This window comes from Anomaloglossus baeobatrachus, chromosome 6 (genome assembly GCF_048569485.1).
Source record: "Anomaloglossus baeobatrachus isolate aAnoBae1 chromosome 6, aAnoBae1.hap1, whole genome shotgun sequence".
NCBI classification, from domain to species: Eukaryota; Metazoa; Chordata; class Amphibia; order Anura; family Aromobatidae; genus Anomaloglossus; species Anomaloglossus baeobatrachus.
Window position 1 is genome coordinate 512,591,588 of NC_134358.1, and position 15,986 is coordinate 512,607,573.

General features: G+C 47.2%; 1 protein-coding gene across 5 annotated transcripts in view; it reads left to right on the plus strand.

The window, feature by feature from the left end:
- The window catches only part of PFKP (phosphofructokinase, platelet), a 180,557-nt gene that overhangs the window by 23,267 nt on the left and 141,304 nt on the right, over nucleotides 1-15,986 (plus strand). For all 5 annotated transcript variants that reach the window (XM_075315472.1, XM_075315473.1, XM_075315476.1 and 2 more), the window contains exon 2: nucleotides 9,311-9,384. In XM_075315472.1, the coding sequence (XP_075171587.1) occupies nucleotides 9,311-9,384 (74 nt within the window). The remainder of the gene's footprint in view (nucleotides 1-9,310; nucleotides 9,385-15,986) is intronic.

Genomic DNA, 15,986 nt, shown 5'->3' on the forward strand with positions numbered 1-15,986 from the left:
ACACAGTGTACAACAAATATTCAGCATTAAGACCATTTTTATGCAGTAAAACATTTTAATCTACCTTCCTATAATCCATAAAAGTTAATGAACCAGGGTTTAGTTCTAGCACACACCTACAATATACCGTGGAATTTCACAGAAGCAGAAGAATCAATGAAGCAAGCATTTGTGTAGACATTTTGTGAAATTTTTCCTTAAAACTCCTACTTACCTTCTCTTCTAAATTATCTGATAAACCAATATCCATTAGGTACCTTTGATGGCAAGTTAGAGAAATGGTACTTCAGTTCTCTCTTGTACCGACCATGACATAAAGGGGGACATAAAGGTGTTGTCCCTTTTAGAAACTTTTCTTCTATAAAAGTTATTAAAAAACAAATATTACTTACCCTCCCGGCTTTTTGCCGCTGCCCCGGTTTGTGTTGTTTTTCTGCAGCACTAAGGCTATGTGCCCACGGGACTCTGTACCCGCGGATTTTGGAGATAGAGGCCGGGACCTCCGCAGGTAAATTGCACGAATGTCCGCATCTTTACCGCAGCTATTTCACTGGAATCCCGCAGCTATGTATAGCTGCGGATTCCGGGGATTAGCTGCAGGAAACCTGCGGTCGCACCTGCGGATATATCCGTGGGTACAGAGTCCCATGGGCACATAGCCTTACAACATGTCGACACCGCTATAGCTGATCAGTGAACTCAGAGGCTAATGCCATCTACACGGGCAGAGTCCCCGAGGTCAGTGATTGGCTGCAGTGCTGTCAGCGTGACTTCAGCACTACAGACAAACAATAGAGATCTGGATAGTTTATAGACAAAAGTTTTCTGAAAGGGCACAACCATTTATGGCTGTGTGCACATGTGATGCCCTGGACTTTCAGGTCGTCACAGGGTATTGTGCAATCTGCCCTTCTGTGCAATATCCACCTCCTCCTTGGTTATGGGTCCCCAACTACGTGGTGTTGCCTACAACAGCCAATTAAAGTCCTAGGTACACTCTGCACCACACCCATCAGACACACCAGTGGACAGCCTGAGTGGAATAGGGTCGCCTACTTGAGGGGTTGGTTAAGGGGAGGTCAGGGGTGTCTGAGAGTTGGAAAGTGGAGAGTGAGGAGTGAAGTGTAGGAAGTGAAGGAGAGAGGAGGTCAGGAGCCGGGCTCCTTGGAAGCAACTAGGTAGCAGACGGTGGTCTGGGCCTAGTAGGAGCTGGACCCCCAGTCGCAGGGGATTGTGACAAGGGGCTTGTAACTGTCGAGGAGGACAGCCGGCGGCCTTGTACCATCACCGGGCTGGATCCAGGGCACGACGAGGTACGTGGACTCTAGGTCAAGGGAGTAGCTTCAGGCAACCTGACAATTTACCCGATGAGAACGGAGCCTTCAAGAGCCGCTCTCCACCCGCTCCAAAATCGGGGTACTAGCACAACGAGGGGGATATGACTTTCCACTAAAATGGTCCAGAAAATCCCAAGCGTGAACCCTGAGAGCAAGCTCCCACAGTTAGCCACACTGGGGAGCGGGACCCAACTAGTTTTATGCTACCGGGACCAACAAAGAAGAGAAGAGTGCCAGGAAGAAGGTCACAGATCACCAGGCAGCACCATTGGGGACGGGACCCAAACTAGCTCCCCTCAGTGGCAGCAGTATCCAGAATTTTGGTTTATCCGGTTGTTAGTGTCGGCTTTATGGACTGAGTGAGTACGAAAGTGACCCCCTTCACTCCCCTCGGTACTCCCCAATCGCCATCACCGAGTCCCGGGGCATCCCCCCTACCCGTGGAGGGTTCTAACCGGCTGCCCCACTCCATCGTCCCCGGGTACTCCCAACTGCAGCCGTGGTACTCCACATTACCACACACCACGGGTGGTGTCACAAACTCTAAACATAATCCCCTGTAAATACCCCCCTTCATTTGAGTGGCCGCACGACCCCCCGGTCCGGACGCCCCTCGAGCCACCGCGGATCCAGATCCAAGCAGCCCGGCTACTGACACGGGGCAGCACACACGCAGTGCGTTTTTCTGACGCATTTTAATCTTAGTGCAATTTTGTCACAAAATTGCAAGCAAATCTTTATACCAGCAATGTCAATGAGAAACCTGAAGTGTAATGCATTGGTGGAGGTTTTTTCTTTGCAGATTTGGTGCAAAAAATAATCTGTGTTTTTTCCTGCATTTTTCACCATTTACAGCAATGAAAAATGCATGCAAAATTGCAACAAAAAAGCAGCAAAACACTCGCTTTTGCATCACATTTTTCCACCAAGAGATGCAGAAACGGTGCAGAAAGTTCTGCAAACTAAAAATACACAACATGCGCGCATAGCCCAAAAGGGATTGTCTGATCTATGTTCTTCAGGAGCACACTGCTCATCTGCCTTCCAGCTTCTTAGTTGCTAGGAGTGAGTGCTCCTGAAGATTGACAAATGACGTAAAGGGATATGGCGTATGTCTCATGCGTGTGCAATGTGAGAAAAGCTCGCATTGCAATTGGCCTAATGTTAGTAAATGATGCAGCTCAGATCTGTGATGTGATGCAGCTCTAATTGGACTGAGGAAAAATTTGCAGCATGACACAATTGTCTGCGAGTCTCATCACACGCACCCATACAAGTCCATGGAGCGTGTGAAACATCGCACTGTTTTCAAATGTCATCCAAGTGCAGTGTGATACACACAGTGACAGGCAATGGAGAAAGTACTCTCTTCCTCTTCTCCGCACCTGTGATCTGATGGCAAGATCGGATCACAGAAGATCACACTCGGTTCACGCTCACAGCAGAGCCTGAGTCGAGGGTCATTAGCATATGGCATATGATGTTATAAGTTATTGGGACCCCGGCCTTACACTGATTTGAACTAGGCCCTCTTCTATGCTGCAAAGAGTGTCAGCTTTGCCTCTGCAGCATTGGAGGAGCACAAGGGCAGCAATCTGGCCAGCCTCAGAGCTGCACTTCCAAGCTGTAAAAGGCTGAGTTCACATGTCCAGTAATCCTCCGTTAGGCTGGACTCACATGAGCGTATGGCATCCGATGCGAGAGCATCGGATGTGATATGCTAATGTCCCCTGGCTCAGGCTCTGCTGCGAGCATGAGCCGAGTGTCATGCGACTGTAATCCGATCTTGCGATCGGGTCACAGCTGTGAAGCTGAGTGCGGGCGCTGCGGAGGAGAGGGAGGGGTTAATCCTCCCATCTCCTCCACTGTCAGCCTGTGCGTATATCGCACTGCACTGGGATAACATCCGAGTGTAGTCCGATGTATCTCTCGCATCCATTCACTTGAATGGGTGCGAGAGATACGGCGGTAGCAGCAAAACGCAGCATGCTGCCGCTTTTCTCAGCCCAACCTCATTCGTCATGGGAAAGTCGGAAGACCCCATACTCATGATATAGTCAGCCCATCTAGTAGAAATTGATGGGTTCACCTGCTAATCTGTATGGGGGCATTAACCCCTTCACCCCCGGCCACTAAAACACCCTAATGACCGGGCCATTTTTTGCAATTCTGACCAGTGTCACTTTGACAGGTTATAACTCTGGAACGCTTCAACGGATCCTGGCGATTCTGAGATTGTTTTTTCGTGACATATTGTGCTTCATGTCAGTGGTAAATTTAGGCCGATATTTTTTGCGTTTATTTGTGAAAATTTAGGAAATTTGGCGAAAATTTTGAAAATTTCGCAATTTTCAAACTTTGAAAATTTATGCCCATAAATCTGAGAGATATGTCACACAAAATAGTTACTAAATAACATTTCCCACTTGTGTACTTTACATCAGCGCAATTTTCGAAACAAATTTTTTTTCCGTTAGGAAGTTAGAAGGGGTCAAAGGTCATCAGCAAATTCTCATTTTTCCAACAAAATTTACAAAATAATTTTTTTTTAGGGACCACATTACATTTGAGGTGACTTTGAGAGGCCTAGGTGACAGAAAATACCCAAAAGTGACCCCATTCTAAAAACTACACCCCTCACACTGCTCAAAACCACATCCAATAAGTTTATTAACCCTTTAGGTGCTTCACAGGAACCAAAGCAATGTTGAAGGAAAAAATGAAAATTTTACTTTTTAACACAAAAATGTTACTTTAGCCATAAAATTTTCATTTTTACAAGGGAGAAAAGAGAAAGTACACAATACAATTTATTGTGCATGTTCTCCTGAGTACGCTGATACCCCATATGTGGTAAAAATCAATTGTTTGGGCGCACGGCAGAGCTCGGAAGGGAAGGAGCGCCATTTGAATTTTTGAACGCAAAATTAGCTGCACTCATTAGCGGACGCCATGTCGGGTTTGAAGACCCCCTGAGGTGCCTAACCAATGGAGCTCCCCCACAAGTGACCCCATTTTGGAAACTAGAGCCCTCAAATAATTTTTCTAGATGTTTGGTGAGCACTTTGAACCCCTGGGGGCTTCACATAAGTTTATAGCGTTGAGCCGTGAAAAGAAAAAATTTTTTTTTACCACAAAACGGTTGCTTTAACTAGGTAGCTTTTTTCTTCACAAGGGTAACAGGAAAAAATGCACCATAAAATGTATTGTGCATTTTCTCCTGAGTACGCAGATACCTCATATGTGGTGGAAATCAAATGTTTGGACACACGGCAGTGCTCGGAAGGCAAGGAGCGCCATTTGAATTTTTGAGTGCAAAATTAGCTGCACCTGTTAGCGGACGCCATGTCGGGTTTGAAGACCCCCTGAGGTGCCTAAACAATGGAGCTCCCCCACAAGTGACCCCATTTTGGAAACTAGAGCCCTCAAATAATTGTTCTAGATGTTTGGTGAGCACTTTGAACACCTGGGGGCTTCACAGAAGTTTATAGCGTTGAGCCGTGAAAAGAAAAAAAATTTTTTTTACAACAAAACGGTTGCTTCAACTAGGTAGCTTTTTTTTTCACAAGGGTAACAGGAAAAAATGCACCATAAAATGTATTGTGCATTTTCTCCTGAATACGCAGATACCTCATATGTGGTGGAAATCAAATCTTTGGACACACGGCAGTGCTCGGAAGGCAAGGAGCGCCATTTGAATTTTTGAATGCAAAATTAGCTGCACTCATTAGCGGACGCCATGTGGGGTATGAAGACCCCCTGAGGTGCCTAAACAATGGAGCTCCCCCACAAGTCACCCCATTTTGGAAACTAGAGCCCTCAAATAATTTTTCTAGATGTTTGGTGAGCACTTTGAACACCTGGGGGCTTCACAGAAGTTTATAGCGTTGAGCCGTGAAAAGAAAAAAAAATTTTTTTACCACAAAACGGTTGCTTCAACTAGGTAGCTTTTTTTTTTCACAAGGCTATCAGGAAAAAATGCACCATAAAATGTATTGTGCATTTTCTCCTGAGTACACAGATACCTCATATGTGGTGGAAAGTAATTGTTTGGGCGCATGGCGGGGCTCAGAAGAGAAGGAGCGCCATTTGACAGCAAAATTGGTTGGAATCATTAGCGGACGCCATGTCACGTTTGGAGACCCCCTATGGTGCCTAAACAGTGGAGCTCCCCCACAAGTGACACCATTTTGGAAACTAGAGCCCTCAAATAATTTTTCTAGATGTTTGATGTGCACTTTGAACACCTGGGGGCTTCACAGAAGTTTATAGCGTTGAGCCGTGAAAAGAAAAAATTTTTTTTTTACCACAAAACAGTTGCTTCAACTAGGTAGCTTTTTTTTTCACAAGGGTAACAGGAAAAAATGCACCATAAAATGTATTGTGCATTTTCTCCTGAGTACGCAGATACCTCATATGTGGTGGAAAGTAATTGTTTGGGCGCATGGCGGGGCTCAGAAGAGAAGGAGCGCCATTTGACAGCAAAATTGGTTTGAATCATTAGCGGACGCCATGTCACGTTTGGAGACCCCCTATGGTGCCTAAACAGTGGAGCTCCCCCACAAGTGACACCATTTTGGAAACTAGAGCCCTCAAATAATTTTTCTAGATGTTTGATGTGCACTTTGAACACCTGGGGGCTTCACAGAAGTTTATAGCGTTGAGCCGTGAAAAGAAAAATTTTTTTTTTTACCACAAAACGGTTGCTTCAACTAGGTAGCTTTTTTTTTCACAAGGGTAACAGGAAAAAATGCACCATAAAATGTATTGTGCATTTTCTCCTGAGTACGCAGATACCTCATATGTGGTGGAAATAAATTGTTTGAGCGCATGGCGGGGCTCAGAAGAGAAGGAGCGCCATTTGACTTTTCAAACGCACAGACGCAGTGCACTGATCGGCCGCTGCAGGACGCACGGTCGGATGCGATAAAAAAAAGCGTCGGGGATACGTAAAAAAAAAAAAGTCACGCCAAAAATTGACCATGGATGCAGATACGTTATGTGCATCCCTGATCAGCGCTTGGTGGGACGCACGGACGGATGCGATACAAAAAGCGTCGCAAATATGGAAAAAAGTCACGCCAAAAATTGACCATGGATGCCGATCCGTTATGTGCATCCCTGATCAGCGCTTGGCGGGACGCACGGATGGATGTGATACAAAAAGCGTCGGGGATACGGAAAAAAAAAAGTCACGCCAAAAATTGAGCAGGGATGCCGATCCGTTATCTGCATCCCTGATCAGCGCTTGGCGGGACGCACAGACGGATGCGATACAAAAAGCGTCGGGGATACGGAAAAAAAAGTCACGCCAAAAATTGAGCAGGGATGCCGATCCGTTATCTGCATCCCTGATCAGCGCTTGGCGGGACGCACGGACAGATGAGGTGTAAAAATGGACAGGGGATACGGAAAAAAAAAAAAAGTTATACTCACAGTACCCAGAGGACTAGCAGGAGGATCACTGACCAGAAGAGCTGCAGAGGAACAGATGGCAGAGAGATGGACAGCTTTACAGGAGCAGCAGGCAGATCAGCAGAATGCCCAGGAAGGACCCAGCGATGGACGCAGATGTGATCAGGCTGGTGAAGACAGGTAAGAGGACGTCGGGGGAGAGCAGAGGGGGAGAGGGGGGGGGGGGGTGAGAGCAGAGAGGGGGGGGAAGCAGAGGGGGAGGGGTAGAGCAGAGGGGGAGACCGGAGAGGGAGCTGCAGAACAGAGATAATGGGGGAGGCAGTCAGATCGCGGGGGGAGCAGATCGGGATGTCGGGGGGGGGGGGGGTTGGGGGGAGCAGATCGCGGGGGGGGGCACGGCAGGGGCTACCATGGCAGCGCGCAGGGGCACCACGGGAGCGCGCAGGGGCACCACGGGAGCGCGCACGGGCTGGCTGCAAAGTGAGCACAGTACTCACGTGCAGCAGCGGTGACAGCTAGGGCGGCGGCAGCAGCGGCGGTGGCGTGGTACCACAAGTACCAGCCACTGCACGCTGCAGACATGTTGGGGGAGGGCTCGCAGGCCAGCACAGGCCTGGGGAGGGCGGCCACCGGCAAATCACACCGCCCCACTGCACACTGATTGGAGCGATTGCGCGTCATAGCACGATCGCTCCAATCAGTGCTGCAGGGGCTGGGGGAGACATGTTTGAGGTCCACCTATGATATGCTGCAGCAGCTGCGGCATCTCATAGCTGGATCTCACAGGATCGCACTAATTCGGGCATTATTTTTGCCGAAATTAGTGCGATCGATGTGGTTGGCGGTTCAGATTTGAACAGCCAATCACATCGATCGTCGATAGGGGGTGGCGATGCCGCCCCCCTTGGGGTCAAGCAAAGGTCCCCTGCTGTAAGAAACAGCAGGGGACATCATTTGAAAGCCGTTGCTATGGCCACGGCAATCAAATGAAGTTTAGGCAGTAAAATTACGTCCCTGGTCGTTAAGTCACGTTAAAATAGGACGTAATTTTACTGCCCGCGGTCGTGAAGGGGTTAAAAGGCATAGGCCACGTTCACACATTGAGTATTTGGTGAGTTTTTTACCTCAGTATTTGTAAGGCCATGTGCACGCATTGAGTATTTGGTGAGTTTTTTTACCTTAGCATTCGTAGCCAAAACCAAAAGTAGAACAATCAGAGGAAAAGTATAATAGGAACATGTCACCCACTCCTGGTTTTGGCTTAGAAATACTGAGGTAAAAAAACTCCCCAAAAACTCAACATGTGCATGTAGCTTGATAGTCTAGAGCTGAATTTTCATTATGGGCTTAATGGGGTTTTCCACTACTTTTTCACCCTCTTGCCATATATCATAGTTCTTCTAAACATTACCTTGTGTAATATACTTGTATTGGATGAGAAGCTTCTATGAGTGCATCTCGGTAGGGATCACATAGTACTGGTTTCTTATGCAGATTCTTCTTCCTCCTCTGTTATCTCTGATACTTCCTTTTCCAGCACAGAAATCAGACAAAATGAAAGGAAGTTGTCACTGGCCTCCTGGTGGTGCGTGTGGATATTTCGTAGTGAATCACAATTCTGCCTCATGCAAGCTGAGATGATAGTTTAATTCACCAGTAACATCAGGGGCCAACACCTAGTGAAGTGCTGTCATCTGCATTTCAAAAGCAAAGGGTTTATGTAATCCAATTACTGACCTGGAGAGCTGAAAAGTGCTGAAATTTACTTAACAAACACAGTGACAGGGCTGTATTGGGCATCTGGCAATTGCCAGATGAGCTGGTACCTACCCTAGGCTGCTCCGACACTTGGTATCTCACTATCTTCAGCAGCATAGGGTGGAGAATAGAGGGGGTGTGCTAAGTGCTGTGTCATAGGTTACAGCAATGCATTATGGAACTTGTAGTATTAGCACATAGTAAGCTAGGGGAGAGGAAGAGATCGATGTAAACATCAGAGCTTCAGCTGGGAGACACCAAGTGATGCCATCTGCATGATAAAAGGTTTATATTATTTTTATAAGAGTATGGATACATTTAGTGGCACATAATAGCAAGATTGATGAATAAAAAATGAAATGAGTTAGAATAGTGGATAACTTCTAATAGTAAATCTCTTGGGTCTGTACACTAATCTATGGTGAGAGCGGAGTACAGACCGGAGCCCGTACACCCATCTGTGTGTGCCGCTTGCAAAAGCAGCGCACTTCAGAGTAGTGTTTTGAGCGATCGGTGGCGGTCTCAGAACCTTGACCCCCAATTGAGTGCCCATCACGTCACATATAAATTAAAATGATGATTACACTTTAAGCAAATTTAAACTTTGCAGCAAGATAACGATCCAACAGGCAAAAGCAAATCAAGGTTTTTTTGAGTCTACATTTTTTTATTTTGGAACCCCCAATATTTGCAGTATACTTAAATTGAAGTGTAAACTAAGCTATTTCAGAATTTAGCGCAATGTATTTTAGATAGCTTTCACATTATTATTGGACATTTCATCTGACTTTTTCTTTCAGGTATGAATGCGGCAGTCCGCGCTGTGGTTCGTATGGGGATCTATGTTGAAGCCAAAGTTTATTTCGTCTATGAGGTAGGCTTAATTACTTTTGTTTGTTTTTTATATAACAATTTCCATTGCAATCATAAAAAATGTTTTAATCATATGTGCAAAGTCCAGTGAGTGTTTATTGTTCTAACACACATTAATTTCTAAGAAGCACAGAGGCCGCGAGATCGGAGATCTATGATTCATTTGATTCTCATATAACTGATCACAGTGAAAAACTTCACATCATGGCATAGTTGGCACAGAGTCATGTGTGTAGCCAAAATATATGTATAAAGAGAAGCGGACTGGCCCATTGTGCTGTGTCTCATCTGTTCTGTAATATTAGGACACTTTTAAGGGAACCTTTCACCATGTTTTTTCCTTATGAGCTACGGTCACCACCAGTGAGCCTCTATATACTGTATTCCAGAATATTGTATATAGGAGCGCAGGCCGCTCTGTAGATTTTTATTATGCTCACCTATGGGGCGGTTCGGTTCTATGGGTGCCACTGGTCTCTGTTCCGCACCTTCTCCATCTTGTGTGATCATCATCCTCCTTCCCAGCCCTGTGTGGATGATGCATCCTACATCATCTACACCTAGGCCACCATTGCGCTCCTGCGCATGCACACTTTAATCTGCCCGTCTGAGGGTAGATCACAGTATTGTAGTGCACATGTGCGGACACTCTTTTACCTTTCCTCGTGTCTGCGGATTATAGTACTTTGCTCTGCACACAGCAGGGTAAATCAAAGTGTACATGCGCAGGAGCGCAATGGTGGAATCTGTGTGGATGATGTAGGACATATCATCCACACGGGGCTGGGCAGGAGGACGGCGACTGCACAAGATGGAGGAGGCTTTGGACCGAGACCAGCGACACCCATCGGACCAGACCACCCCCTAGGTGAATATAATAAAGGTATTTTTTTACGTTCTACAAAGCGGCCTGGGCTCTTATATACAATGTTCTAGAATGCTGTATATAAGGGGTCACTGGTGGTGGCTGCATCTTATAAAGGAAAAACATGGTGATAGGTTCTCTTTAATGGTGTTTTCCTGGACTTTAATATTTATTCAACATTATTAAATGTAAAGAATTGTGATGTAGACAGGCCATCAGTAACAAGTCATCAGTCTGATCCATCATCTGAACTATGGACTGATTTGTTCTGAGTTCCTCAACGCCAATTTCAACTTAGGCCGTAATAATTTTTTAAACAATGATCAAATTGGTAAGAAAAATCTAAGAAAAATGAGATTTTTAGCATACAATAACAGCCATTTTTATATCTGCCCAGTAGCCACGTCACAGCATATCTCATAACTGGGTACCTACTCTATGCTGAAGCTTCTCTCTGGGTTTAAAAACCTGCTGTGCATGGGCGAGTAGGAACCTGCTATATAGGTTAAGATTACCTGTGGCTAGTGGAGGAGGGGTGCACGGTCAGAAGGCATGACCCCTATTAATCTAGACAAAAAGACTGATGAACTCACTAAACTGCAGTGTGAACAGGTGCATAACTGAAGAAGACATAAAATTACAAATAAAGAGACAGTTTGCACTCTGAAAAGCTAAAGTTCACTGGTGGTGGCTGCAACTTATAAGGGAAAAACCTGGTGACAGGTTCCCTTTAATGGGGATTTCCTGGACTCTAATAATTATTTAACTTTATTAAATGTAAAAAATTGTGAAGCAGACAGGTCACCGGTAACAAATCATTAGCCAGTTCCAACAGCGGAACAATGAACCGACTGGTACTGAGTTCTTCAACGCCAACTTCAACTTAAGCCGTAATAATTCTCTGTACAGTGATCGAGTTGGACTCGGCGTGGGTGGCTAGCCAGGAGGTAAAATGGTCTTTTATGAAACACTGAATAATTGTTCATTCTGGAAAGGTCACGCTAATGCTGTAGGTTATATGAAGGACATTCCTGGAAAATAATAATGAGATCACACTAAATGCGGGTGCTTGTGTGACTTGTGCTACCTACAGCTGTATTAAAGCACCTCTCCAGCATTTTTATTAATTTAATCACAGGAGAGGTGCTTCTAATCCAAGTCCCTCACCCTTAGACTTTTACTCACCCTCTGGCAGCTTCATCTTCTATCACCCCTGCTCCGTGATTACTGACCTGCCGGCAGCTTCAGTGTTTCATAGAGCGCATCGGAGGTCAGAACTCAATACAAGTCTATGAGAGCCTCGTTGTGGCTTCGTTCTGGGTCTCATAGACTTGCATTGAGAACTTGTGATATAACTTCTGACTTGTGGCCAGTCAGACGTTACTGTCACAAGATGGCGCCGCGGGATCAGAGCGACACTGAAAAAAAGTCAAAACCCTAGAGGGTGAGTATAAGGCTGGAAACACATCTATGCGAGTAAAATCGGTCCGACTGGACTGAAAAAAACTCGGCTGATTTTAGTTCACGTTAGGTCCGAGTGCAACGCAAGTGCGATGCTTTTTCTGAATAAATTATTGATTTTGCTCGCGTGTGTGTTGCGTTTGTGATGCTAGTTGCCTGCAACATCTTAACTAGATAAAAGTGATTACACATGTGTCAGTTAATTTACCTTTGGGAATGTGATGTCACATTCATCTGTTGAATATTTAACGAGCATAGTTCCTGCCACACTCGCAAATGTGAACGCTGGTGCGCGTGTGTGATCCTTCTTTTAATCCGCTTCCATAGGGAATCATTGAGAAAAATGGTTCGAGAAACTCGCAAAAACGCAGCATGCTGCGATTTTTTTCTCAGTCCGATTTGGACTAAGAAAAAAATCGCAGATGAGAGCTAAATCATTCACTAACATGTGTCCCATTTCAATGCGAGATTTTCTCGCATTGCTCTACTGCGAGAAACTCGCAAGTGAGAAGCAGCCCTAAGACTGCGGATAGGAGACTTGGGTTTAAAGCACCACACCAGCACAGAAATGCTAGATTGGTGCTTTAAATAATTTGCATGAAAAAAAGCAACATTTATAGTTGAATGGCCGTAATTAGGGAGATGTGTTGCCACCACTAAAGCAGCAAAGGGGTGCCAACTTGTCACCAAAACTTATGTCCCATTGATTCACCATTATAACTTAAGGGTGGCTTTACATGCTGCGATATCCGGCCCGATATCGCTAGCATGACACCCGCCCCCATCGTTTGTGCGCGATGGGCATATCGCTGCCTGTCGCGCACAAAATCGAGCACCCCCGTCACACATACTTACCTGTCCTTCAACGTCGCTGGGACCAGCGAACCGCCTCCTTTCTAAGGGGGCGGTCTGTTTGGCATCACAGTGACGTCACTAAGCGGCCGCACAATGTAAGCGGAGGGGCGGAGATGAGCGGGACGTAACATCCCGCCCACCTCCTTCCTTCCGCATTGTGTCCGGCGTCAGGTAAGGAGATGATCCTCGTTCCTGCGGCGTCACACGTAGCGATGTGTGCTGCCGCAGGAACGAGGATCAACTTCGCCCCAGCGACAGCAGCAATAACTGGCAGCGGACCACCATGTCAACGAGGAGCGATTTTGGACGTTTTTGCAACGATTCAAAATCGCTCCTAGGAGTCACACGCTACGACATCGCTACAGCGGCCGGATGTGCGTCACAAAATCCGTGACCCCAACGAGATCGCTGTAGCGAAATCGTAGCGTGTAAAGCCCGCTTAAGTTGTCATTCGTAGCTGGTCAGTTTCATCCAAAACCGTGAGTGACTAATAAGTCTTACAGTCAGGAAATCCAGTTACTGCTACCCACGAAACATGACATAGTGCCCTCAATGGGATCATTTATAAGTCAGGTATATTGTAATATGGAAGATTGCTGCTTTACAAGAAAAATTGACGTTGGATTGACTTTTATCTAATAAGTATGGAAAGCTTCACTCATGACTAGGAGAGATAGCAAAGTGTACATTTCCTCTAATAGGCTCTGGCATCATTGGATGTTTCGACTTGATCTTAGATTAGCACCTGCTAAAGTCGCTATACACATAACAACACAACATGAGGACCACTCAACACGAGGAAGGCCATACGTGAGTGTAGAGGACCCCGTGACACGTGGGCGGCCATGTAGTTCAGCAGAGGACCGTGCAGCATGAGGATGGCCATGTAGGAAAGATGAGGGACATGACACTAGGACTATGCGGAGCACCTGCTCACTAGTGAAGCCGGTGCTACAATTGGCAGTCCTCAGCCCGGAATCCTGGATACTTCCGTTATTTAGTAGGCCTGTGGGAAATCATGATGTCGTTGAGTTCTTGTCACTTGCATTTGTCGTGCTACAATGTCATGACATTGCTTGGGCCTAGACATCCCTCTCTCTCACTATCCTACCATCGTTTGACAGCCCATCAATAGCAGTCTCTCGGCCAAAAAATTTGCCAAACTACATTTGTGCCGCCCCGTGCAAGCAGCCGCTCGGATCCGGGCCTTCAGGGGTGGTGGCTCGAGCGTCTCCGGACCCGGGGGTCTCGCGGACACGCCAAATAAATGGGGGGACGTATATGTACGGGCTGGGCCGTATTAAGTTCGTGACGCCACCCACGGTGTGTGGTGAGGTGGTACACCACCGCTGCTGTTACGGGGCACCCGGGGGAGATGTTGTGCAGCAAGTTGTTATCCCCTCCGTGGGCAGGGATGGTGGCCCGGGACACGGTTGGTGCGTGCAGAGGATGGCGACCGCAGGGGGTGCTGGTGTACTCACAGTTAGTAAAACACACAAGTCTCTGGTAAACCAAGGTGATGGTGGCCGGTGCCACGGCCGGTTGCGTTCTGGTCCCCCACCCGGCTGGTGGTCTCTGTCCTTGTCCTGCACTGCTGTAAGTAAGATGGACTTTCCTAGTGTGAAACTCAGGAGTCTGCTCCCGGCTGGATGTGGCCTAGGGAGCAGTACCCGCAGACGCTGGCCCGTGGGATCTATGAGCCCTGGCGGTGACCTCTTATCCCTAATCGGTGGGCTGTTGTCTTCTGTGAGGGACTTTGGGTGGGACAGGACCTCTAGTCCTGGCCTCAATCGGTTAATTAACCAGCTCCAGTTGGTTCTGGTCCTGGCTTCAGGGTCCGAGTACCCCACTTTGTGCAACGGTTTCTGGGTCAGTTCCCCGTGTCGGTACCGGCGGGCTACAACCCTGTCCCGGTCCACCTCGGTTCCACCGAGCCGTCTTCCCGTCTCCTGCTGACAGAGACCACCATCTGCCTCCTAGCCAGTGGCACCAGGGCTCCTACCCTGGTACCGTTCAACTTGGACTTCACTGCTGGAGCTACCCTTAATTTCAGAGTCACCAACTCACCTCATCACAAGGTCTATCAGTTCTGGCGTTACAAACGGCAGTGGAGGCAGCTTTGTATGATTCGTAATACTGAGATCACAGATGTCTATGGAAGCCTGGAAGTCTGGAATGGTGGCGGAAAAAAGGGTGAAGAAACCTTGACTTCAATATCATCATAAGAAGTGTCAGCTCGAGTTTGCAAAAAGTGGACAGTAGAAGATTGGAAACTGGTGATTTGGAGCAGTGACACGAAAGTCAATAGACTAAGGCGGGCTTTGCACACTATGACATCGCAGGTGCGATGTCGGTGGGGTCAAATTGAAAATGACGCACTTCCGGCATCGCATGCGACATCGTAGTGTGTAAAGGCTCGATGATACGATTAACGAGCGCAAAAGCGTCGTAATCGTATCATCGGTGCAGCGTCGGCGTAATCCATAATTACGCTGACGCGACAGTCTGATGTTGCTCCTCGCTCCTGTGGCAGCACACATCGCTGTGTGTGAAGCCGCAGGAGCGAGGAACATCTCCTACCGGCGTCACTGCGGCTTCCGTAGGATATGCGGAAGGAAGGAGGTGGGCGGGATGTTTACATCCTGCTCATCTCCGCCCCTCCGCTCCTATTGGCCGCCTGCCGTGTGACGTCGCAGTGACGCCGCACGACCCGCCCCCTTAACAAGAAGGCGGGTTGCCGGCCAGAGCGACGGTCGCAGGACAGGGGAGTCCATGTGAAGCTGCCGTAGCGATAATGTTCGCTACGGCAGCTATCACAAGGATATCGCTGCTGCGACGGGGGCGGGGACTATCGCGCTCGGCATCGCAGCATCAGCCTGCAATGTCGCAGCGTGCAAAGTACCCCTAAGCTCTGATGGGTTCAAATGTGTCTGGAAGAAACAAGGGAAAAAAAGAGCTAATGGATTGAGAAATTGAAAGATCTGTCAAGTTCGATGGAGGAAGCCTGATGATATGAAGTTGTTTCCAAAGGAGTTGGATACTTGACCAGGAATGATAGTGTTCTTAATGTTGAGCTGTATGTAAGAATCCTACAAGACGAGTTACTTTGTACACTTTAGTACTATGGATATGAGAAGGATGGCATAGTGTTCCAGCAGGTCAACGACCGAGATTGGGGAAGGAATGGTTCAATGACAATGAAATAGAGGTGCTGGATTGTCCCCACAGTCCCCGAACTTCAACCTAGTCCAACACTTGTGGGTAGAGTTGAAGAAAAACCTGTATACATACCCAAGTGAGTCCACCAGTGTGCACCAACATTGGGAATGTGTAGAAGGGACCTGGGATGAGATTTCTGTCCAGGCATGCTTGAATCTGATGAAGAACATACCCAGAAGGATACAGGATTCAGGCAGAAAGCC